This window comes from Canis lupus, chromosome 31 (genome assembly GCF_048164855.1).
Source record: "Canis lupus baileyi chromosome 31, mCanLup2.hap1, whole genome shotgun sequence".
Lineage (NCBI taxonomy): Eukaryota > Metazoa > Chordata > Mammalia > Carnivora > Canidae > Canis > Canis lupus.
In genome coordinates, this window is record NC_132868.1 from 17,638,784 (window position 1) to 17,663,602 (window position 24,819).

General features: G+C 40.2%; 1 protein-coding gene across 4 annotated transcripts in view; it reads right to left on the minus strand.

Moving 5' to 3' along the window:
- Nucleotides 1-18,483, minus strand: part of MCCC1 (methylcrotonyl-CoA carboxylase subunit 1) — a 62,093-nt gene extending 43,610 nt beyond the window's left edge. Inside the window, exons 1-7 of one of the 4 annotated variants that reach the window (XM_072807564.1) lie at nucleotides 18,288-18,483; nucleotides 14,531-14,577; nucleotides 12,744-12,880; nucleotides 9,050-9,145; nucleotides 1,418-1,539; nucleotides 843-990; nucleotides 633-754 (exon numbers count right to left, since the gene is read on the minus strand). In XM_072807564.1, coding sequence (XP_072663665.1) covers nucleotides 633-754; nucleotides 843-990; nucleotides 1,418-1,539; nucleotides 9,050-9,145; nucleotides 12,744-12,880; nucleotides 14,531-14,577; nucleotides 18,288-18,376 — 761 coding nt within the window. In that variant the 5' untranslated portion in view covers nucleotides 18,377-18,483. Of the gene's footprint in view, nucleotides 1-632; nucleotides 755-842; nucleotides 991-1,417; nucleotides 1,540-9,049; nucleotides 9,146-12,743; nucleotides 12,881-14,530; nucleotides 14,578-18,282 lie in introns of all 4 variants that reach the window. The other 3 variants (XM_072807565.1, XM_072807566.1, XM_072807567.1) reach the window with 3 other exon arrangements.
- Between the last annotated feature and the right edge of the window lie 6,336 nt (nucleotides 18,484-24,819).

A 24,819-nucleotide genomic window follows, 5' to 3' on the forward strand; every position in this document is an offset into this window, starting at 1 on the left:
CTATCTACAGGATTGTTACAGGAATTAGACTAGAATTAGGACAGCAAAATTATTTAGTATATGTAAATGCTTAGATTGTGGCAAATGGTTAAGTATGATATACAGGTGAGATGTTAGTATTATTATTGGTCAACACTATCAATTCAATTTAGGTATCTAGTCCCAATTTCTGAGCATCTCAACCAATGCTTACAGACTTTCATAAAACTAAATTTCTTAGAAGAATTTTTTTATTTTGAAAAAAACCCCTACGTTCCATCAACAAGAAATGGATTGAATACATTAATGGTACATCTATATCATGGATTTATTAAGCTCAATAAAAAGTATAGGGTAGACCTACATTTACTGGCATGGAAAGATGGCTCTGATGTCATATTAGCATGTGATACTATGTAAGACTAAACTCACTGTACTTCTGAATGTATTTTGTATTCTGTGTGTATATGTATTTCTATTCCCCTAGGAAATGCTTGGAGGAATGCACATCTTATACATTAAGTGGTTACATCAGGGGGGTGGGATAATGTACTATGGTACTATTAGAACTTTATATTTCATATAATTTACATGCATTTCATTTATAATTTAATTTTAAAAGGCTAAGTCAGAAAAAAAAAAGGTGAACCCACCTTGGCGTGTCCACAAACTTCTCAATCAGCATCGCATCATCATTGAAAGACTTCTTAGCTTCTCTCCGTGCTGATTCTAACTGCTCTTGAAATTCTTCCTCAGATCTAACGATCCTCATCCCCTAAGATGGCAAGATAGTTAGGACTACAACCTAAATAAAACAAAGAAGCCTAGCCTGAAATGAAAAACACGAGCACGCACAATCTTACTTTTCCTCCTCCACCACGGACGGCTTTAATCATGACAGGATAACCGATTTTCCCCGCGTGCTCCCTCAGGCACTGATCTGACTGGTCCTCGCCATGATAACCTTCCACAACAGGCACTCCGGCAGCAGCCATAATGGATTTGGATGTGCTTTTGAACAAAAGAGGTAAGATGTTTTGATTCTATGAGTTATTTCATAGAAGGGAAACACAGAAACAGCCCAGTGTATAAGTACAATGGAACTTTAAAAATAACATCCTATAGGTAAAGAAAACACTATACAGTCTGAGACAACAAATATTAACACAAATATTAAAATATTAGGTTTTCTGTGATAACTAGGAATCCAGTTTTTCATGTGATAGCTCTTCCCACCTTGTTTTTAATCCCTAAAACTAACTCATACATTGATTAGAAACCCTAAGTAGATGAACATTTTCTGTAACTCGCTGGAGTGGCAGATGAATAACTTATGCCTATGACAACCAAAGGTTATAATGATCATATCTATTACAGGTTGCAGAAACTATTTCAAATGACCTTTCTATGGTCATATTTAAAAGATATAAATTCATACCTCTTTATACCCATGTCTTTAATTGCAGATGAAGGAGGACCTACAAAAATAATTCCTTCTTGTTTACACAGTTCGGCAAATTCCATGTTTTCTGAAAGAAAACCGTATCCTGGATGGATAGCCTAGAAGTGAAAATGAAAGGACAAAGTTACTAGCACTTCATGGGCACACTGTGTGATGCAGGGGATGTCGTCTTCCTCTCAAGAAGCATCTCCCTACACTGGTGGGAAGTACCCTATGGGCTCTATCAAAATCTGTTTCCAAAGGGATATCTGAAACATTCACACTAAAGTTTTGAAGACTTAACTGAACCAAAAAAATCTGTACTGGGGATCCCTGGGTGGCTCAGCGGTTTGGCGCCTGCCTTTGGCCCAGGGCGTGATCCTGGAGCACCGGGATAGATTCCCATGTCGGGCTCCCAGCATGGAGCCTGCTTCTCCCTCTGCCTGAGTCTCTGCCTCTCTCTCTCATGAATAAATGAATACAATCTTTAAAAATAAAAAAAATAATAATAAATTTAAAAAAAAGAAAAATCTGTACTTCTTTTTATTGTGGTAATATATACACAACATAAAGTTTACCATTTTAAACACTTTTACTTGTACAGTTCAGTGGCATTACAGTACATTCACAATGCTGTGCAACTATTAACACTATTCATTTCCAGAATGTTGTCATGATCCCAAACAGAGACTGTGTGTACCCATTAAATATTAATTCCACATTCCCTGATAACCTCTATCTTACTGTCTCTATGAATACCCAATCTAGGAACCTAATATAAATGGAGTTGTACAATATTTGTCCTTTTTGTGTCTAGCTTATTTCATTTAGTATTACGTTTTCAAGGTTCTTCCATGTTGTAGCATGTATTAGAATTTCATTCGTTTTCATAGCTGAATAATAAAACACTGTGCATATTCCACATTTTGGTTTTTTGCTTATCCATTCATCTGGTGATGGATGTGTGGATTGTTTCTAACTTTTGCTTTTGTGAATAACACTGCCATGAACACTGGTATACAAGTACCTGTTTGAGTCCCTGCTTTAAAAAAATATACCTAATATGTATCTATAAGTGAAATTGTTCAATTATATAGAAGAATCTATATTTTAATTTAAAATAATACTGCTATTAGGGTAGAGTGTCAATGAATATTTGCAAGCAGAAGTAAAGGGCCCCCAAGTAGCAAGGTGGGGGGTTGTTTACTCTGTCTCCATACAAAGCTGGCCTAGAATTGAAACCATGGTACCCAAAATCTGAAAGGAACACACTAGCACAATAATACCTCGTTTATCTTTAGGTCACTATCTGCCAATATCATCTTTCCAGAAAAAAAGCTAAGAAACAAACAAAAAGTCACATATTAGAGTCTATATACACTTAGTGAAGAGGACCTAGTCACTTGCAACTTACTCAGAGTTTTAAGAAATTTATTTGTAAAAAAAAAAAAAGAAATTTATTTGTATGCCTTTTTAGCCCACAGAAGAGGAAAATCAATACCTGGAAAAGAGTAAGATTCCTAAGAGTAAACATATAGCAAAAAGTGAGGATACAAAGGAAAGCAAAAAGCACAACAGTCTTACACGATTTATGAGGGATAAAACAACTTTCTCTCCAACATCAACAGCCCTGATGGCATTTTTATTCTTTGAAAACAGTAAGTATATATAATGATTATAACCAAAAGAATGTAAAAAGAAAAAAGTTCAGCTAACACTATTTCAAAACAGACACATTCAAATGATAGTTATGTTTCAGGGGCGCCTGGGTGGCTCAGTTGATTGAGCAACCAACTCTTGCTTTTGGCTCAGGTCATGATCTCAGGGTTGTAAGATGGAGCCCCACTTTGGGCTCCATGCAAAGTGTGGAGTCTGCTGGAGATTCTCTTTCCTCTCCCTCTGCCCCTCCCTCTAGTTTATGCATGTGCTTTCTCTCTCTCTCTTTAAATAAATAAATAAATAAACAAATATCTTTTAAAAACCACAAATAGTGGCAATGCTTCAAAATTAAAGAGGTATGCTTTAGGTGTCCAGGAAACTCATATGAATAGAAAACTCACAGCTTAGTGACAGCAAACAACAAAATGCTAGATAATCACAGTTTGATGTCTTTTAAACCAAAGTTTGGGCAGCCCAGGTGGCTCAACGGTTTAGCGCTGCCTTCGGCCCAGGGTGGGATCCTGGAGACCCAGGATCGAGTCCTACATCGGGCTCCCTGCATGGAGCCTGCTTCTCCCTCTGCCTGTGTCTCTGCCTCTCTCTCTCTCTCTCTCATGAGTGAACAAATAAAATCTTTAAATAAATAAATAAACCAAAGTTCAGTTTCAGTAATTTTATATGAAATATCAAATATTTATGTGAAGCAAAGTGAAACAGGTCTACATCCCAGTCCTCTCTGGTGTTTTAACAGGTTGGTTGGTTTCTTTTTTTTTTTTTTTTTTTGGTTTCTTTTTAGTATGATTTACAGTACATAACATTCACTCATTTATAGTTTAATTTAGCAAATTTATACAATTGTGCAACTATTACTATAATCCAGTTTTAGAATACTTCCACTGCTTGAAAAAGTTCCTGTATGCATAATTGATTAATCTTTGCTCCCAGAACCAAGCAACTACTGACCTGCTTTCAGTCTCTTATAATTTTGCCTTTTTTAGAAATCTTATATAAATGGAACCACATAGCATAGAATCTTAAGTGTCTAGATTCTTTAACTAGTGTAATGTTTTATGGCTCATCCTGTATGGATGAGCAGTTCATTTCTTTTTATAGATCTTTTTTTTTCATTCAAGAGAGACACACAGAGAGAGGCAGAGACACAGGCAGAGGGAGAAGCAGACTCCACACAGGGAGCCCAATGTGGAACTCGATCCAGGACTCCAGGATCACACCCTGGGCCGAAGGCAGACGCTAAACCACTGAGCCACCCAGGCATCCCTTTATAGATCTTTTTATATTTCTTGATGCACTGAATGGATAGCCCACATTTTGTTTATCCACTCATTTGGATTTTTTCCAGTTTGGGGCTATTATGAATAATACTGCTATGAACATTCATGTACAAGTAAGTCCATGTGAATATATTTTTCATTTCTCTTGAGTAAAAACCCAGGAGTACAATTATTGGGTCAAAATATAGTAAGCGTATGTTTAACTTTTTAAAAGCCAGCCAGTTTTCTAAAGTGGCTGTATTATTTCACATTTCCATCAGCAATGTATGATGCCTCTAATTTTCTCCATATCCCTGCTAACACATGGTATTATTGGTCTTTTTGATTTTAGCCTTTCTAGTGCCTACAGGTTATATATTGCATCTCCATTGACATATAATTGATATACCATAAACTTAGCCAATACAAGTTGTACAGTCATTACCATATATCTAAGACACTGAATAAGATCTAATAACTTTTCATTACCCTCGAAACAAATTCCATGTCTATTACCAGTTATTTTCCATTCCCTACATATCCCAAGACCTAGGCAACCACTGATCTATAGATTTGCCTATTTTGGATATTCCATGTAAATGGAATCATACAATACACACAGACTTCAGTGATTGGCTTCCTTCTTCCACTGAACACAATATTTTCAAGGTTCATCCATTTTTTTTTAGCATGTATCAGCACCTCTTTCTTTTCTTTTTTTCTTTTTTTGCTGAGTTTAGGTTTATCTTTTTGTATATAAATATCCAATTGTTCCAGCACAATTTGTTGAAAAGACTTTCCCACTGAATTACTTTATTTTTTTTAAAGATTTTATTTATTTATTCATGAGAGACAGAGAGAGAGAGAGAGAGAGAGAAAGAGAGGGACAGAGACAAAGGCAGAGGGAAAAGCAGGCTCCACACAGGGAGCCCGACATGGGACTCGATCATGGGTATCCAGGATCAGGTCCTGGGCTGAAGGCGGCGCTAAACTGCTGAGCCACCTGGGCGGCCCAAAACATAGGTATATGTTACCTATGTTTGTAACTTTTCTTAAAGGTTTTATTTATTTATTTATTTATTTATTTATTTATTTATTCATGAGAGAGAGGCAGAGACAGAGGCAGAAGCAGGCTCCATGCAGGGAGCCCAATGTAGGACTTGATCCCAGGATACCGGGATCACGCCCTGATCTGAAGGCAGATGCTCAACCACTGAGCCACCCAGGCGACTCCCCACTGAATTACTTCAGTACTTTTGTTCAAAAATTAATTGACCATACATGTGGTAAGTTTAGTTTGGGACTTTCTATTCTGTTGCACTGACATATGTATTTATCCTTCTAATACCATATTGTCTTGGTTACTGTAGGTTTATAATCAGTTTTGAAATCCGAGAATCTAAACCTTACACATTCATGGTCTTTTCAAAATTGGGTTTTTTTTCTTAAAGATTTTATTTTTAAGTAATTTCTGCACCCAACATGGGGCTTGAACTCTCAACACTGAGACCAAGAGTTGCATGATCTGTTGACAGAGCCAACCAGCACCTCTCAACTAGTTTTAACTATGTACTAGTCCTTGGGGTATTTTAGGACCAGCTTGTCAATATTTACCAAAAAAAAAAAAAAAGCCTATTGGGATTTTGATCAAGATTGCCTTAAATCTACAGATCTATTTGGAAAGAATTGCCATCTTAACACTATTGATTCTTCCAATGATATATCTATCCATTTATTTAGAACTTTAATTCCTCTCAGCAATGTGTTATAGCTTTCATGCATAGATCTTAAACCAATTGGCTTACACTAGTGCTAAGTTTTTTATTTTTACTGATGTTATTGTGAATATAACTGTCTCCTTAATTTCATTTTCAAAGTGTTGCTAGCCTCCCTTCTTTTGAACAGATACGTAATTCAACAAAACTCTGATGAACCAGATAAATCCTCTCCCTTCATAACTAAAAAGAAAAGCATCTATCCCCTTGGGGAAAAAAAAAAAAGTCCAATCACACATGAGGGAATGACCTCAAGAAGTTTTACCTAATTTATCTTAGGAGAACAATTTAATATAACCAAAGCCAAGTATTCTTGAGCATGTGAATATATTGAAGAGGAAAAATCAATAATACTACTGTTACCAGGGGGCTAATTTCTCTAGCTATCAGGCATATATTCAGCCATCAATTCACTCTGGTCACAGGATTGCAAGCCTGTTTAGATCATTCATTCCATAGTATTAATGTGCCTCTAACAGTAAAGATAGAAACTGTTATCTCCTACCCTTAAATCCTTGACATAAAAGTAATTTATGCTTTTAGTGTATAACCTTTTTTTTTTTTTTTTTAGTGTATAACCTTTCTGTTGCATTTTTCAAGTATATGTACAGATCCAAAGTTGTTGTTAGCTCTGCCTTCAAGCAAAAATGAGAGGTGTCCTTTCCTTGGTGAAGAGAACTAGTCATACTCTTTAAATTCTTATTATCAAGAGTTTCCGACCCACATCCCTGATACTTGGACATATGAATTTCCTTTTGGTCTACTACACAGATTATCAGCGTTTAAATAACTTGCAATATTCATTAAAGTTATCAGTGATTTTTTTTTTTTAATTTTTATTTATTTATGATAGTCACACAGAGAGAGAGAGAGAGGCAGAGACACAGGCAGAGGGAGAAGCAGGCTCCATGCACCGGGAGCCCGACACGGGACTCGATCCCGGGTCTCCAGGATCGCGCCCTGGGGCAAAGGCAGGCGCTAAACCGCTGCGCCACCCAGGGATCCCCCAAGCTTATTTTCATCTCAGAGTCCTGGCAACTGCATTTGCCTGAATCTCGCTCTTCAAATTCTTCAGATGGCTGGCTCCTCATTAGTCAAGGTCTCTGTTCAGCTGTCACCTCTTCAGAAAGGCCTCTACTGACCACCCTATTTTAAAGTATCTCGTAACCCATCCTTTTTTTTTTTTTTTTAATTTATTTTATTTATTTATGATAGTCACATTGAGAGAGAGAGAGAGAGAGAGAGAGAGAGGCAGAGACATAGGCAGAGGGAGAAGCAGGCTCCATGCACCGGGAGCCCGACGTGGGATTCGATCCCGGGTCTCCAGGATCGCGCCCTGGGCCAAAGGCAGGCGCCAAACCGCTGCGCCACCCAGGGATCCCCAGTCTCGTAACCCATCTTTATCCCCTTATCCTGCTTTACTTTTCTCCACCACTTATAATATTGTTATTATTTCTTTACCTGTTTAAGTATTTATTTACTTTACCTGTTTAAGTGTTTAAGCTACAAGAGTGTAGCTTCATAGGGTAGAAACTATGTGTCTTATTCATTGCTGCACCCAAGCTTAGAAGCTGACATAAAGTGGAACACCAAGGAATTCTGAGAATAAACCCATGAAGGATAAGAGAAGGGGGGAACAGAATACTTCAGGCAGGTGAATAATACATGTGAATGTTTAGGATACACATAAGCATGTGTATAAAGGAGACAGAGAAGTTCATGGTAGCTATAATAAAAGAACTGGTGATGAGAAAAAAGTTTTGACAAATATTGGAAACTCTTAAATGCTAGGCTAACGAGTTTGAACTCTATTCTGTAAAACCACTGAAGATTTACTCACCAGGGGATAGGATGCTCTTTTTTTTTTTAATTTATTAAAAAAAAAAAAAGAGCAGGGAATAATAATGAAACTAGTGTTTAAGAAACACCTGTCTAAAAGTCTGGAAAACTAACTGAATCTTGAATGACAGCCCCTCACTGCCTTCACTGCATCCACACTGAATATTACTGTCCCTTGAATACCAAGCTGTTTTCATCTCAGAGTCCTGGCAACTGCATTTGCCTGAATCTCGCTCTTCAAATTCTTCAAATGGGTAATGGACTTAGAAAGAGGAAAACTGGCTGAGAATCAGAAATCTAGATGAGAAATCCTAAGGACTGGTTGTGTGATTAAAAAAAAAAAAGAACTACTTCTGGAGACATTTCAAAAGAAGACTCCACAGAAGTTGGTTCCTATTTTATTTTGATGTAATAACACTGGAGTTTTGAGCCTGGGATACTAGAAAATTCGGGAGTGGGGCCTAGAATGGGATGGGGAAATCAGGAGGGAAACAGATTTCTTTCTTGATAATATTTTTTTCTTGAAAAGTATAGTAACATCTATTTCCCACAAAGGATCTGATGTTCCTAAGCTCTTGTTTTGATGATAGAAGGACTGAATTCCCTCTTAATTTTAATTTATAATTTAAACCTTTCCTCTACCTGTTTTCCAAAAGATCTAAAGTGCACAGAACTTAGTGAGACAGTGCAATGATTGAGGAATAAGGGACATATCTAGGATACAACATCCCAATAATCAAATATTAACATCTTGGGAATGACTACAAATGGAGAATGAATTCTAAAAATGGTAAGCGGGCAGCCCAGGTGGCTCAGCGGTTTAGTGCCGCCTTCAGCCCAGGGCCCGATCCTGGAGACCCAGGATCGAGTCCCATGTCGGGCTCCCTGCATGGAGCCTGCTTCTCCCTCTGCCTGTGTCTCTGCCTCTCTTTCTCTCTGTGTCTCTCATGAATAAATAAGTAAAATCTTAAAAAAAAATAAAAATTAAAAATAAAAATAAATAAAAATAAAAATGGTAAGCAATTTTGTGTAAGTTGTATAAAACTTACTTGTTTTGCATCATAAATCTCTTCACGAGTTCTTACCTGGGCAGCGGAGATCTTGGCCACTTGAATGATTTTCTCCATTGAAAGGTAGCTCTGCTGTGAGGGAGCTGGGCCAATGGAATATGCCTCATCTGCCTGTTTAAGGAATATTACATGCTTAAAAGATCTTACAGCTAGCGCACACTAATATACAATAGAACTGCTTCTGGATCATTTGATTATTATAAATAAAAAGACTGGCTCCCCAAGAACAATGCAAGAATTAAGAAATAGAAGGACCAACTCATGTCTGTTATAAAAATAAGCCAGTTTGGAGTCTTGCCTGAAGAGGATGTTCAAACTTGATCTTTATGTATAAACCAAACACTTGAGTGAAATAAAATGTCTTTAGGATAGAAAGTAACAGGCATTAATCACAGTATCATCACTAGTAACAATTACAAATGTATCTAATGCCAAAAGTATACAATTTGACAAGAGATAGAACATAAGACAGTTGTATACAGCAAGAAATAAAATTATGAAGCTTACTGAAATTTATATAATTATTCAGGTGTGATTATAAAGCTCTTTCTATACATCTGTGAACTATTTTATATCTTCCTTTAAAACTTTCACATAATCACAGCAGCCCTTGAAGCAGACCAGATAGAAAACATCACTCACAAATTCAGAGACTTACTGAATGTCTACTATGTGCCACACTTGAGGTGGGCACTGCCTGTACAACAGGACATGAATGTCACTGTCTGGAGGGAGAGACAGACATCAAACATACATCCACACACTTGATGACAACTGTGATAAAGGCCGTGAAGGAAAAAACTAGGACACAACGTAAGTGAGGACAAAGACAGCAGGCCTGAGGGTGCTCAGGGAAAAGCAGGGAGGGAAGATCAGGGGCTCTTCCAGCATGACCAGGACTTGGTCAGGCAAATGGGTGGAGGATTTAAAAGCTGGGAACAGGAATGGAGATGAGAGCAAGCCTTCCACACAAAGAAAGCAACATAGATGAAGGTCCTGAGCTGCAAAGAAACCTACCCTGTCTGAAGGACTGAGAGAGGCTTGTGTGGCTGGAGCCCAGTGAGCAAGCGGTCAGGGTCCAGAGATGTGGTTAGACAGACCAGGAAGCACACGTTTCACAGGGCCTCATGGGAGATTACAGCTTTGGTTTTTTTTCCCCAAGGGAATACATAATGAGGTTTTCCAGGTAGTGTTTCTTTTTTTTTTTTTTTTTTTTAAGATTTTATTTATTTATTCATGAGAGACACAGAAAGAGGCAGAGACATAGGCAGAGGGAGAAGCAGGCTCCTTGTGAGGAACCTGATGCAAGACTTGATCCCAGGACCCCCAGGATCACGACCTTAGCCAAAGGCAGACGTTCAACCACTGAGCCACCCAGGTGCCCCAAGTGGTGTTTCTTGTTTTTAAACTTTTAATTCCACAACACATAAATCCATTCTTAGTCTAAAGAATGTGAACAATGATACAAAGACAAAGGAGCCTTTGGGCAATGCCCTTCTCCCTCACTCCAAATCTCTTCCAAATAGAGCTACTATGATCCATTTGGGACATATTTTTCCATATCCATATTCTTATTTATTTGTATATATTTACATAAACACATACAATTGTAGTTTTTGTTTTTATACGAACAGGATCAAACAGCTATAATCGCTTTTCTCATAACCACTATATCTTGGGAGCTCTTTCCTTGCTAGTACACATATGTCTACCTCATTTTTATAACTGCATAATGTTCCACAGTATGGAGGTCCCACAGTTCATTTAATTATGTACCTCTGAACATTTAGGTCATAATGGCAAAAAACTGGATGCTGGTAGCAGTTTTGTACACACTTTATTGGCCCAAACATAGGAGTTGTGTCTCTGGACAGAGATTTAGAGGAGCATGTGCTGGTCTGGGTGAAGGATGTAACATTTTAATAGCTCCTGGTTAATCATTTCTTGAAATGGTTATCACCAACATACATTTCCATCAACATACAAATTTTTTTTCATTTATTTATTCATTCATTCATTCATTCATTCATTCATTCATGAGACACACAGAGAAAGAGAGAGAGGCAGAGACACAGGCAGAGGGAGAAGCAGGCTCCATGCAGGGAGCCTGATGTGGGACTCGATCCTGGGTCTCCAGGATCACACACCCTGGGCCGAAGGTGGCACTAAATGCTGAGCCACGGGCTGCCCAACATACAAATTTTTAACCCCATTATAACCACCACTGAATACTATCCATCTTTTAAATTCTTGCTAATCCATTAGATGATTAAAAAAGGTTTAAGGCATTTAAAGCAGAGGAGTGCCATGAAAAAGTCTGATTTTCGGCTACTGGCCTGGCTGAAATGTAGACCATACCATGGGAGTGGTCAAAAAGCAAGTAGGGAGACCACTTAGGAGGCTGTGGCACCAGACTGGCAAAGGTGATGATGGTCCTGACTCAAGGTACCAGTGGTAGAGGGCAGAAAGAAGTGGAAAGAAGTGTTTGGGAAACAGAATAAACAGCACCAGGTGACCGCCTAGATGGGGAAGGGGAAGGATGTTGAGTGGTGGGAAGAAAGAAGATGTTCAAAGACTCCCAGATCTCTGGCATTATGGTTTTTATGTCAATGGTGTTGCCATCTGCTGGGTTAGGGAAGTCGGCAGGAAAAGCAGATTCACTACAGATCAAAGTCATGAGTTCAATTTCAGGCATATTAGTTTGGCACCTGTGACACATCCACGTGGAGATGCTGAGTAGGCAGTTGGATGTACTGGTATCACATTCAAAAGAAAGTCTGGGTTCGAAATAGAAATTTGGAAGTGTCTAGCAAAGCCATAGGAACAGATGAAATGATCTGAAGTGAGAGTATACAGTGAAAAGAGAAAAAGATGGAAGATGCTTAAAAAGGACTCCAGAGGGCAGGAGGACAACTAGCCTTGGATGGGACGAGGACAGACAGACATGGCAAAGATTCTATGGCAGGAAGTGCAGTTCTTCCTCTGTGAATCAAGATCATCAGTTGAGAATAGGTGGGTAGAGGGAAAGTCAGAGGCTGCGATGGAGCAAAGCAGGTTTGAGTTGGTCACTATACAGAATGAGAAAGAAAAGTGGCCAGAGAGCCCATGGGCCTGCCACGCAGTGCTGAAGGCCTAGCTGAGGCTGGCTACGATAAATTTCTGTCACTACTCAGAGTCTTGCTGCAGGCATAAAAAAGACCAAGAGCTGAATTCATCCATGGTTCTGGCTGGTGATTAATAAATAGCTAGTAACAAGTGGTAACACTCAGGGGAATGGGATTCTTTTAGCTATAATTTGATAGTTATTAAGCCAGGGCTCAGAAACATTAAGTGGCTCATCAAAGATCCCTTGGCCAGTAAGTGATAGTTGCTAAGACTGGAACCTGGAACCTTCTTATACATCAGGGATCTGGATATGTGGCACTTGAAGTATGATCTGTGGCCACATACTGTGAACTGTTTTAACCAACCCTTGAGGAGACAGGACTTTGTCCATAGTCAACTACACAACTAAACACACTGTTTAGTTCAATTGGTGTTGTATTTAGAAAACGTTCCCAACAGGGATTATCAGTGAGCAGTTTGAACTTGCCCACTTATGTCCTGTTAACACTAGCAAACATAAACTGCCAATATAAAGAAGTGAAATACCAACACAAAAAAAATCCAATCACTTACAAAATTTGACTTTCAGTTTTTAACAACATACCATGTCTACATGCATGGAATTCCTGTCGGCCTCACTATACACAGCTGCGGACCGTATACCCATTTTTTTGGCTGTTCGGATTACCCTGCAGGCAATTTCTCCTCTGTTTGCAATGAGGAGCTTGGTAATGTTTTGTCCTGTTTAAAACACCATGAAAATCATATACAAATGTTACTGGAAAGCAAAGAACAAGAAAGCGAAATAAATATTCCATGCTATTAACCAGCTGATAAACATTTGTTTTGGTAAAATCAGCATAGCAGAGCCTCAAATAACCACTTTAACTAATATTACTGCATTTTTTCCCTCTTCACTGAAATTCAAGATACCCTTACTAACATCAACTCCTAAATTATTCAGCTTTTTCAACTTTAAAATGAAAAGATGCTTCGATATGCCAAAGGTCAAATTACAATAGCCAAAAATCCCTCTCATAGTTAACAGTAATTAATCTTTCCTAAACACTTTTTATGCCTCAGGACCTGTGCTAAAGACTCAATTTGGACTTAAATCTTCACAATAATCCTAGGAAGTAGATACTATTATTATTATATATCAATTTTAAAGATAAACTACCATTCAAAGAAATAGCACTTTCTTGAAGTTATATAATTAAAAGAAATAGCAGATCCAGGATTTGAACCCAGGTTAGCTTCACTCCAGAATCTTAATTCCCAGTCACTCCACTCCACTGCCTCTATCCCCCCGTACACATACTCAGGGATGTGTGGTTCCCTTGCAACATCACTGAGGACCATGCCAGTTCATTGGTACCAGTGTCAGAATGACATGTTATTGTATTAATATGTAAAATGTAATTCTATCATCATACATGAAATAAATGTTCCTTGGCAGTTTATAATAGTTATTTTTCTCAAAAAATAAGGTTATATAATTGAAAACAATGTTTTTCTATGGGGATGTATAGAGCCTGAGTTGTCACAACTCACAGGAGCTCCTGGGTTGATGTATGTATATGTGTGTTGCAGGGAGGAAACTATGTCTAATCAACCAGAAGTTATACTTATATATGTTTCATAGTTGATAACTCCATGTAAAATTTTTAAAAAGATTTTATTATTTATTTATTTGACAGAAAGAGAGAGAGAGTACAAGCAGGGGGAGCAGCAGGCAGCAGGGAGAGGGAGAAGAAGACTCCCCACTGAGCAGAGACATGGTGCTTAATCCCAGGACCCCAGGATCATGACCTGAGGTGAAGGCAGATGCTTAACTGGCTGAGCCACCCAGGCACCCCTCCATGTAAAATTTTATTTGAATAAACATTCAGGGGAGCCTGGGTGGCTCCGCTGGTTAAGCATCTGCCTTCAACTCAGGTCATGATCCCAGGGTCCTGGGATGGAGTCGGGCTCTCCACTCAGGGGGGAGCCTGCTTCTCCCTCTGCCCCTTACCCTACTCATGCTTGTTCTCTCTTTCAAATAAAGTAAAATCTTAAAAAAACAACAACATTCTGCTACTTAACAGAACTATTTTAAAGCACTGATTTAGACCATCATAGTTATGCCTTTTCAATTCACTGCAGTAAAGATGATCAAAGAGGCAGAAATAACAAATGCAAATGTTCTCAATTATTTCTGTATACGTTTTAGACTCAACAAGAGAGATCTGACATAAAAAGAGGTAGAAACCATGATTCAATCTTATTAAGAAAATGATCATGAAAATCCCAAATTTCAAAAGTATATGAGAACTAATTCTATGTACACAAATTAAGGAATTAAACACTTCACAATCTGAAGCAAAGCCAAGGAGAGAGCAGAGACTGTACCTGTGGTTGTTGCATACTTCACGCTTCTCTGCTTCCAAGTCCATCTCCTATCAAACGAAACCGAACGGAATTATAATTAAATAGGATACACAAGATTAGTTGTTGTTTCAAAAGAATCAAAAAATTTTGAAACTTGAAACCAAGTCCAGATATGACTTTTGTTAAACCTGAAGACTACAAAGTGACTTAATGAGACTTTCTTTGTGGGAAGAAAATTCCTCTAGAAACCGGAAGTTACAGTTCTAGCTGTTGTCCTTGGCACTGGTGTCCTTGAATGGATCACCGCACCTGCTTGCTCCAGAGGCTGGCATGTGGTCAGAGAGTCACTAACAGAAAGTCAAGGTACTTCAAGATCATCCAGTTCAGCTTTTTCACACTTTTTTTTTTTTTTAAGATTTTATTTATTTATTCATGACAGACGGAGAGAGAGAGGCAGAGACACAGGCAGAGGGAGAAGCAGGCTCCATGCAGAGAGCCTGACGTGGAACTCCAGGATTACACCCTGGGCCAAAGGCAGTGCCAAACCACTGGGCCACCTGGGCTGCCCTTTTTCACGCTCTTTTGACTAGCACCCAAGGTAAAAATTCTCACAAGCTGGTACACACACAAAACAGAGGTTTCATGACAGAAGATACTCCCTGCATTTTGATACTTTCAGTTCTATTATAGTTTATTAAATAAAATATGCCAAACTACAGTTTGAAAAAATGCCAATCTAATTCAACTCCCGATAAGACAGGTTTGAACAATTCAGCTGGGAGAAATAAAGAGAAGGAGCTGGTCTGGGGCAGCAGACAGAAGCTAGCTGTGGGGTCCAGAGAGCCCTCACCTAACCCACCAGCTGCTGGTGACCCCAGGCAGGTCTCTTTACATCAGGGTGGCCCCCTACTGCAAAACCATGAATAGTAAGATTCCGTAGGAGGGGTTGAGCCTTGAAGGGTATGGTAACTGTGGTAACATCTAAGATTACCCCCCCCCCCATAATACCCAATTTTCACTTTACAACTCAAGACTTCAGTGTCCTCACAGAAGACAGGAAACTCCAACAGGTGCTCCTGAAGAGACTTCTCCGTTTTCAAGGTATACACGTTAAGCTGAGGCCTCGTAATAATGAGAAATGGAGAACCAGGGAGGCTAAATGACTTGTTTGAGGTGTCTTAACTAGGTAGAAGTTCATTAAGGCCTAAAACAATTTTTAAGTTCCATGATACCTATGGATACAGCAAGTCACAAAACTGTAACCAAGAGCTGACAAAAGCAGGCCACACTCACTTTGGGAACAAAAAAGCATAATGCCCATCAGGTGTCAGCTAAAAAGAATACACTGGGGAAAACAACAAATGGCAGAAAGAATTCTACCTTTGTCTTTTCCATCCATATCTGGAAGATTTGGCAAAAGTACGGTTGTAAAGAACTTACCATTTCAGATCATTTACAAAGCAGGTGATAAAAGGCATAATTTACATGAGATACTAGGCAACTAAGTGCGTGTAGCATGTCCATGCTGTGTATATGATTAAGTACCCGCCCAGGACTAGCCCTTTCCTGGGGCAGAGGTGCCGGAGGCGGGATTACTACCCGGCGCCCCACAGTCCTTGGCTCCCTTGCACACTCAGTCAGATAACTGACGCCCATGAAAGGTCGGTGGGAAGACTCACAGCTTGGGCACTTGGGTTCCACGCAACAGCTTCCTCGGGAGGCTACTGCTTTCCCACATCTTTCCAATTCAACCGACCCCACTCTCTTGATTTTTAAGGACAAATATCATTTTTCCTTATCTTTAAAAGGTATCATAGCATCTTCTCATCACATTCTTCAGATAGGGTTTGTTTTTTTATTGGTGGTGGTTTTTGTTTTTTAAATTAGATTCAAGGCCTGTCCTGCACAGGTGTATCTAAAAAGTGGCTGCTTCTTGGTAAACCCAGCTTAAGATTCGGATTACGTTTCAAGGCCAATGTTGAACTAAAGTTTTCTTTTGCCATTTGAGTCAAGACATACATACACACCATTTAAGATAATCCTCTATCCCAACAATTTATTTTTTTTAAAGATTTACTTATTTGTTTATTCATGAGGTACACAGAGAGAGGCAGAGACATAGGCAGAGGGAGAAGCAGGCTCCCTGCGGAGAGCCTGATAAAGGACTGAGCCAAAGGCAGATGCTCAACCATGGGGCCACCCAGGTGCCCCATGATGGGGTTTTTTTGTTGTCGTTGTTTTGTTTTGTTGTTTTTAAATTCATGAGAGACACAGAGAGAGAGAGAGGCCGAGAGACAGGCAGAGGGAGAAGCAGGCTCCATGCAGGGAGCCTGATGTGGGACTCGATCCCGGGTCCCCAGGATCAGGCCCTGGGCTGAAGGCGGCGCCAAACCGCTGAGCCACCCGGGCTGCCCCCCATGATGTTTTTTGGTTGGAGTATTCCATCTTTCACCATTACCTAAGCTACAACTTAAAATAATGGCTTAAAAAAAACAAAAGAAATTCCTTCCACGAGATAATTCCACCCTAATTCAAGGTAACTTCTGTATCAGTTTATTCTCATTTCTAAAATTCCACCACCAGACAGACTTCTTCTCTGAATTACTAGAGAACAAGACATGTAGCCACCCTCTACAATGATAAGATTTGTAATTCCTTATGCCATTAACCACTCTAACATTTTCCAGGATGACAGCTACTTGAGAACAGCTCTATAGGGAAGATTTGAGAGGGAGAGGGAAGAGAGAGAAAATGGGTCTGTGCAATATCCTGAAGAGCCCTAGAAACCTAAGAAAAGAAAAATGAGGAGATCATCAACTGTTCTATTTTACTCCAGGGCTAGATATACAATTAAATAACTGAAATCTAAGTATCTCTACAGTAACTTGTGGGAAATTAAAGCAAGCGCAAAACTTGACCCAAATGGGTGTCTTGCAAAGGCTGCATTTATGGATTCTTAGGCACCCTCTTTCCATGCATTAACTTATTTAATTCACACAATTTTAGGTGCTCATATTATCTCCTCTAGGAAGAGCATCATCACTTCCTCCTAGGTAAGTAGATTGAAGCACTGCCCTGCCCAACCTGCCCAAGGTTGCTCACACAGCTGGTGAGTAGCAAAGCTGAGCTCCCTGGCTTCTGGCTGCAGTCTGAGCGCCCTTCAGCGTTAAGCTACGTTGTCTTTGCAGAATGGAGGAGGAGGTGAGGAGGAGGATGAAAAGAGCAAAGCAAGACGGAAACCTGAGGGCGTCTCCACTGCCAGAGTTATTGTCCATTGAAGCTGACGGCTCAAAATCTGACACTGACCTGGAGTCGGGTTAGTTAGCTTGCCTCCAAGAACTTTTGAGCAAACAGCCTCTCGGCCGTCTGGAAGGTAAATTTGCTTTCGTTAACCCGATGCACTCCCGCTCGGGGAACGCGGCGGAAGCACGATGTTAACGGCAGCAGCCGTGCAAGCGTCGCTCTGGCCCCGCAGCGAGGCGAGCGCGGGCGCCGCAGAGCCAGCCGCCCCTCCCCCAGCCTCAAAAATGGGGGAAAAAAGAAAAAAAAAAAAAAAAGGCAGAGGGCTGCAGGGTGGAGATGGGAAAGGGGGAAGAAAAGGAAGGGCCGGGTGTGCAGATGTCCCCGTCCCGGTGCCCAGACTGAAAGCAGAACCCCCCGAAAGGGGCTGCGGCTTCCTTCCGTCCTCGCCCCGGCCCGTCGTCGCCCTCCGCTCCCGGTCCCCGCGCGCCCCCCGCGGCCCCAGACGCGGCCCCACCGCCCCTCCACCTCACCTTACCCAGGCGCCAGCAGCAGGCTCGGGACTCGCAGCCACCGGTTCCTCTCCGCCGCCACCAGCAGCACCGACGCCGCAGAGGCTGCGGCCATGGCCCTTCAGCGCGGCGGCTGCGCCACTCCTCCGTACACACGCCGCTTCCCACTCCCTGCGAAACCGGCCCTCCGCTCCGCGAGTCTCTTGGCTCCCACCGGCTACCGTCCAGGTCTGAGTCAGGCGCTCGGGAGCGTCTCCATCTAGACCAATCACAGAACAGAGCAGGGCTTCGGCGGCGATGATTGGCCAGTCGGCCCTCGGGGGTGTGGTCCCGCACCTCCCCCCCGGTGGGTGTGGCGCCTACGCCACGTAAGGTTGACTCTCGCGGGCCTCAGCGCCGCGGGGCCTGGCTGCTCTTTCTGTGGGTCCCGCGGGTTCCCCGGTTCTCCCTGCGCTCCCAGGAGAACCCGCCTCTTGACCTTTATCAACGAAGCCGTGAGAAAGTGGTGGAGGCGGAGTTCCGGGGGGAAAGTCACAGGCGGTGAGGAGCAGGACACGTAACGGTCGGCTGTTCTCAGGGAAGAAAGAACCTGAAATAAATTACTAAAATAACATTTAAAAAGTTGAAGCCGCCCGAGCTTTTTTTTTTTTTTTTTTTTTTTTTTTAAGTGTTGTGGTTGAGGGGTGCCTGGATGGCTCAGTGGGTTAAGCTTCAGACTCTTGATTTTGGCTCAGGTCACGGTCTCGGGCTCCAGAGATGGAGCCAGGGTGGGGCCCCTCGCTCAGCGGGAACATCTGCTGGAGCATCTCCCTCCCCCTCAACCCCCTCCCCTCCTTCGAGAGTGCTCTCTCTCTCTCTCTCTCTAAAAAAATAAAAATAATGAAAGATAAATAAGTTTTAGTGCACTATTGGGAAATAGAGGAAGTCAAAACTGAAATTGAAGAATATCCAGAAAATAAACATACTGGAAACACTACATACAGATGCTTCTTTGGACATAGTAAAAGCAGGGCTCAGAAGCAAATTCTTAGCGGAAGTAAAACAATCATCCAACTCAAGGGTTAAAAAGGACACAAAAATAAACATAAGGAAAGCAGAGTAAAGAAATTAGTAACAATGAAAAAAAGAAATTAATGAATTAAGAAAACTCACATTAACTAATAAATCCAGAGGTTAGAAAAGAAATTAATAACATAGTCAATTTAATCGGAAGTAAATGGGGAAAAATGCACATTTGCCATGATAAAAAAAAAAAGTGGGAAGACATCACAGACACAGGAAACAAATTACAGATTTGAAGGAACCTAATTTTACTCAACTTTAAGCAAATAAATTTGAAAACTTGGAGGAAATGAATGATGTTACAAGAAATGATTCAATATTAACATAATTACTAATAGTTTAAAAGAAAAAATCTTATGTTCATAGATGCTTAACAAGTCATTAGTAAAATTCAACATACATTCAAGATTCTAAGACCCAATAATTCAAGAAGTGGTATTGGGACAAATGGCTAGCTTTCTGGGAAAAAAGTTGGATCCTTCCTTCTCACACCTAAAGTAAGTTCTAAGTGAATAAGAGATTAATATAAAAGATGGAAGCATAAAAGAGCTAGAAGACATTATGGGAGATCTTAAAGAGGGAAGGTTTTTCTAAGTGTAACACAATACTCAAACTATAACGGAAAAAGAATAAAATTCAACTATATAATTTTTTTGAAAATCTGCACAGTAAGATGACATGATACTGTACATAGAAACCCCAAAAGACTCCACCCCAAGATTGCTAGAACTCATACAGCAATTCGGCAGTGTGGCAGGATACAAAATCAATGCCCAGAAGTCAGTGGCATTTCTCTACACTAACAACGAGACTGAAGAAAGAGAAATTAAGGAGTCAATCCCATTTACAATTGCACCCGAAAGCAGAAGATACCTAGGAATAAACCTAACCAAAGAGGCAAAGGATCTATACCCTAAAAACTACAGAACACTTCTGAAAGAAATTGAGGAAGACACAAAGAGATGGAAAAATATTCCATGCTCATGGATTGGCAGAATTAATATTGTGAAAATGTCAATGTTACCCAGGGCAATTTACACGTTTAATGCAATCCCTATCAAAATACCATGGACTTTCTTCAGAGAGTTGGAACAAATCATCTTAAGATTTGTATGGAATCAGAAAAGACTCTGAATAGTCAGAGAAACATTGAAAAAGAAAACCAATGCTGGGGCATCACAATGCCAGATTTCAAGATGTATTACAGAGCTGTGATCATCAACACCATATGGTACTGGCACAAAAACAAACACATAGATCAATGGAACAGAACAGAGAATCCAGAAATGGGCCCTCAACTCTATGGTCAACTAATATTCGACAAAGCAGGAAAGAATATTCACTGGAAAAAAGACAGTCTGTTCAATAAATGGTGCTGGGAAAATTGGACAGCCACATGCAGAAGAATGAAACTGGACGATTCTCCTACACCATACACAAAGATAAACTGAAAATGGATGAAAGATCTAAATGTGAGACAAGGATCCATCAAAATCCTAGAGGAGAACACAGGCAACACCCTTTTTGAACTTGGCCAAACTTCTTGCAAGATACATCTATGAAGGCAAAGGAAACAAAAGCAAAAATGAATTATTGGGACTTAATCAAGATAAAAAGCTTCTGCACAGCAAAAAAAAAAAAAAAAAAAAACAGTCAATAAAACTAAAAGACAACCTACAGAATGGGAGAAGATATTTGCAAATGACATATCAAATAAAGGGCTAGTATCCAAGATCTATAAAGAACTTATTAAACTCAACAGCAAAGAAACAAACAATCCAAACATGAAATGGGCAAGACACATGATAAGAAATCTCACGGAGAAAGACATAGACATGGCCAACAAGCACATGAGAAAATGCTCCGCATCACTTGCCATCAGAGAAATACAAATCAAAACCACAATGAGATACCACCTCACACCAGTGAGAATGGGGAAAATTAACAAGGCAGGAAATCACAAATGTTGGAGAGGATGTGAAGAAAGGGGAACCCTCTTGCACTGTTGGTGGGAATGTGAACTGGTGCAGCCACTCTGGAAAACTGTGTGGAGGTTCCTCAAAGAGTTAAAAATAGAACCGCCCTATGACCCAGCAATTGCATTGCTGGGGATTTACCCCAAAGATACAGATGCAGTGAAACACCGGGACACCTGCACCCCAATGTTTATAGCAGCAATGTCCACAATAGCCAAACTGTGGAAGGAGCCTCGGTGTCCATCAAAAGATTAATGGATAAAGAAGATGTGGTCTATGTATACAATGGAATATTACTCAGCCATTAGAAACGACACATACCCACCATTTGCTTTGACGTGGATGGAACTGGAGGGTATTATGCTGAGTGAAATAAGTCAATCGGAGAAGGACAAACATTATATGGTCTCATTCATTTGGGGAATATAAAAAATAGTGAAAGGGAATAAAGGGGAAAGGAGAGAAAATGAGTGGGAAATATCAGTGAGGGAGATAGAACATGAGAGACTCCTAACTCTGGGAAATGCACAGGGGTAGTGGAAAGGGAGGTGGGCAGGGTTTGGGGTGACTGGGTGATGGGCACTGAGGGGGGCATTTGACAGGATGAGCACTGGGTGATATGCTATATGTTGGCAAATTAAACTCCAACTAAAAAAAAAGAAAATCTGCGCAGCAAAACATATATATATAGGAAAAAACAAACAGTAAACTGGGAATAATTTTATAACTCATCACAGATGAAGGGCTATTTTCCTTAATATATAAAGAACTCCCACAAATCAATTTAAAAAAACTATAATGTGAGAGAAAATTGGGGGCTGATTTTAGATTGCACCTGGGAAGCTTCCAGGAGGGTTACAAATCAGTAGGTTTAATATGTAAAATATATAAAGAATTCATACAACTCAATAGCAAAAAACAAATAATCTAACTTAACAATGATCAAAGGACCAGAATAGACATTTTTTCCAAAGACATACTAATAGCAACAGCTTATGAAAAGGTACTCAACATCACTAATCATCAGAGAAATACAAATCAAAACCACAATGAGATGTCACTTCACACCAGTTAGGATGGCTACTATCAAAAAAACAAAAGAAAACAAATGTTGGTAGGGATACATACAAAAGGGAGCACTTGCACACCGTTGGTGGGAATGTAAAATGGACAGCGATTACGGAAAACAGTATGGATGTGCCTTAGAAAATTAAAAATAGAACTACCACATGATCCAGCAATCCCAGTTCTGCATATATGTATTCAAAAGAAATGAAATCAGTGTCTTGTAGAGATATCTTCACTTCCACTTTCCTTGAAGCATTATTCACAATAGCCAAGATTTGGAAACTACCTAGGTGTCCATCAACTGCATGAATAAAGAAGATGCAGTATAAATGTACACAATAAAATAATATTCAGCCATGAGAAAGAAGTCCATTTGCAACAACATGGATGAACATGGATAGACGTTATGCTAAGTGAAATAAGCCAGATAGAGAAAGATAAACATCATTTTAGAAAAACTTTTCAGCAGCTTCTTATAATTTTAAACATGTAACCACCTCGAGGCTTGGCAAATTTTCTGTAAAAGGAACGATAGTAAATGTTTTAAGTTTGGTGAACCAGTTTCTATTACAACTATTCAATTCTGCTGTTGTAAAGCAGCCACGGATGACACATAAATAAACGGGCATGCCTATATTCCATACAAAAACAGGGGACCAAACCATGGGCTGTAGTTTATTGACCTGTGTCTTGTTACCCATTTTACAATTGACTTCATGACTTAGTGGATTGGACAGAATTCAGCTCAATATGAGCAATTCTGGACATATGGTAACACAGTCAAGTGTTCCAGGACCCAGTAACAAGCCAAGAGCTGTATCTTAAAGGGCATCTATTTCTCTGCAGCAAAGGGCATGACCTCCAGAATACCCAGGACCTGTGTTATGATTCCCCTCCCGAAGTTTGCCAAAAACTCCATACTGTACCTTTTCCTACCACTGATACCTCCAACACGAGGCTTGCCTAATTGTATGACTCAAGCAGCAAAGCTGATTGCATTACTGGCCTAGAGTTGCTACACTGCCCTTTCCTGTTCTGGCCCCACTCAAAACTGATAGCTTTTTGGGTCATGTGATAAATAAGCCAGGGGAATTTTCCTAGCTGTGGAATGTTGCCTCCAGAACCTAAAAAGGCCTACCTGGTTTTTTGGTGTCTTCTTTGTGGCAAGGATGCAAGATGCAAAACATCTGTATTTTATTTTAGAGGGGATATCTGCCTCTGACCCCTTGGGTCCCCAAAAACTCCAGTGAACTAGTCAGTCCCTGAATCCTCATAGGGTTTGTCTCCTACTTCCTGGAATACATGTATTTTACCAAGGCCTCCAACATAATAATCATTCTATGTTTGTCCTAATTAGCATAATGTTATCAACATAATGGTTCAGTGTGATATCCTGTGGGATATCTGTGTGGTCCAGAGCTCTTTGGATTATATTCTGATAGAGAGTTAACAAATCCTTGAGGCAAAGCCATCAGTTAATATAGTAGAGCAATGGGCCGACACTCAACCTTGGTGAAAAGGCAAGTGTGCCTGAGCAGCAGCTGGTCAATAGACTATTAGCACCAGAAGTTAAGGGACTGCTCTCCTGGGAAGGGGCTATACTCGGGGCAGAGTTGGTAGCAGGCTGAAAAGAGCCCTGCCCTCATTAACCTTTGTATAGTTTCCTATTAAGCCACTTTTCTTAGCGTACATACTGGAATTTATTTACCTGAATTTCCCCCAAAAGTAAACGAGCAATTCAACCTTGACAATGGTCCTGGTGTAGCATCCAAGGTGGCCCCATTAATTTCCACCTCTCCTGGTCTTCACTTTCACATTGTACCAGAGATGGTTGGTGTGACTGATAGAATACAGCACAAGTGATGATACGTAACTTCTGTGAATAGGTGGTCGGTCAATCTCTCTCTCTCTTGAATGACTCACCTGGGGAAAGTCAGCTGTCATGTTGTGAGCATTCTGATAGGCATGCCGCATGATGTGAGCTTGGAAGCGGATCCTTCAGCGCCAGTTGAACTTTCAGATGACTACAGCTCTGGCCAACAGCTTACCTGCAGCCTGGAAAGAGAGCCTGAACAGAACCACTCAGCTAAGCTGCTCCAGGGTTTCTGACCCTCAGAAACTGTGAGATAATAAATGTTTGTTGTTTTAAGCTACCATGTTTGGGATTAACTTGTTACATAACCATACAGGACTGATACAGCTAATACAGGACTTCTTATTTATCTCAACCCCTGTCAGATGTCTGGCCTCTAGTAAGTCCTTAACCAGTGTTGGTTGAATGAATGAATAAATGGATGGATAAATTGTGGCAGCACTTAAGTAAACCAGTAATCTAGTCAGTCTGATTAAAGAGTTGAGAGATTTAATTTATAACTTTAATGTGGTTTACTTCTCAAAACTTCAGATTCTCTCAAGTAGATCTTTCTACCTAGTAATAAGGTGGCAGTAGAGA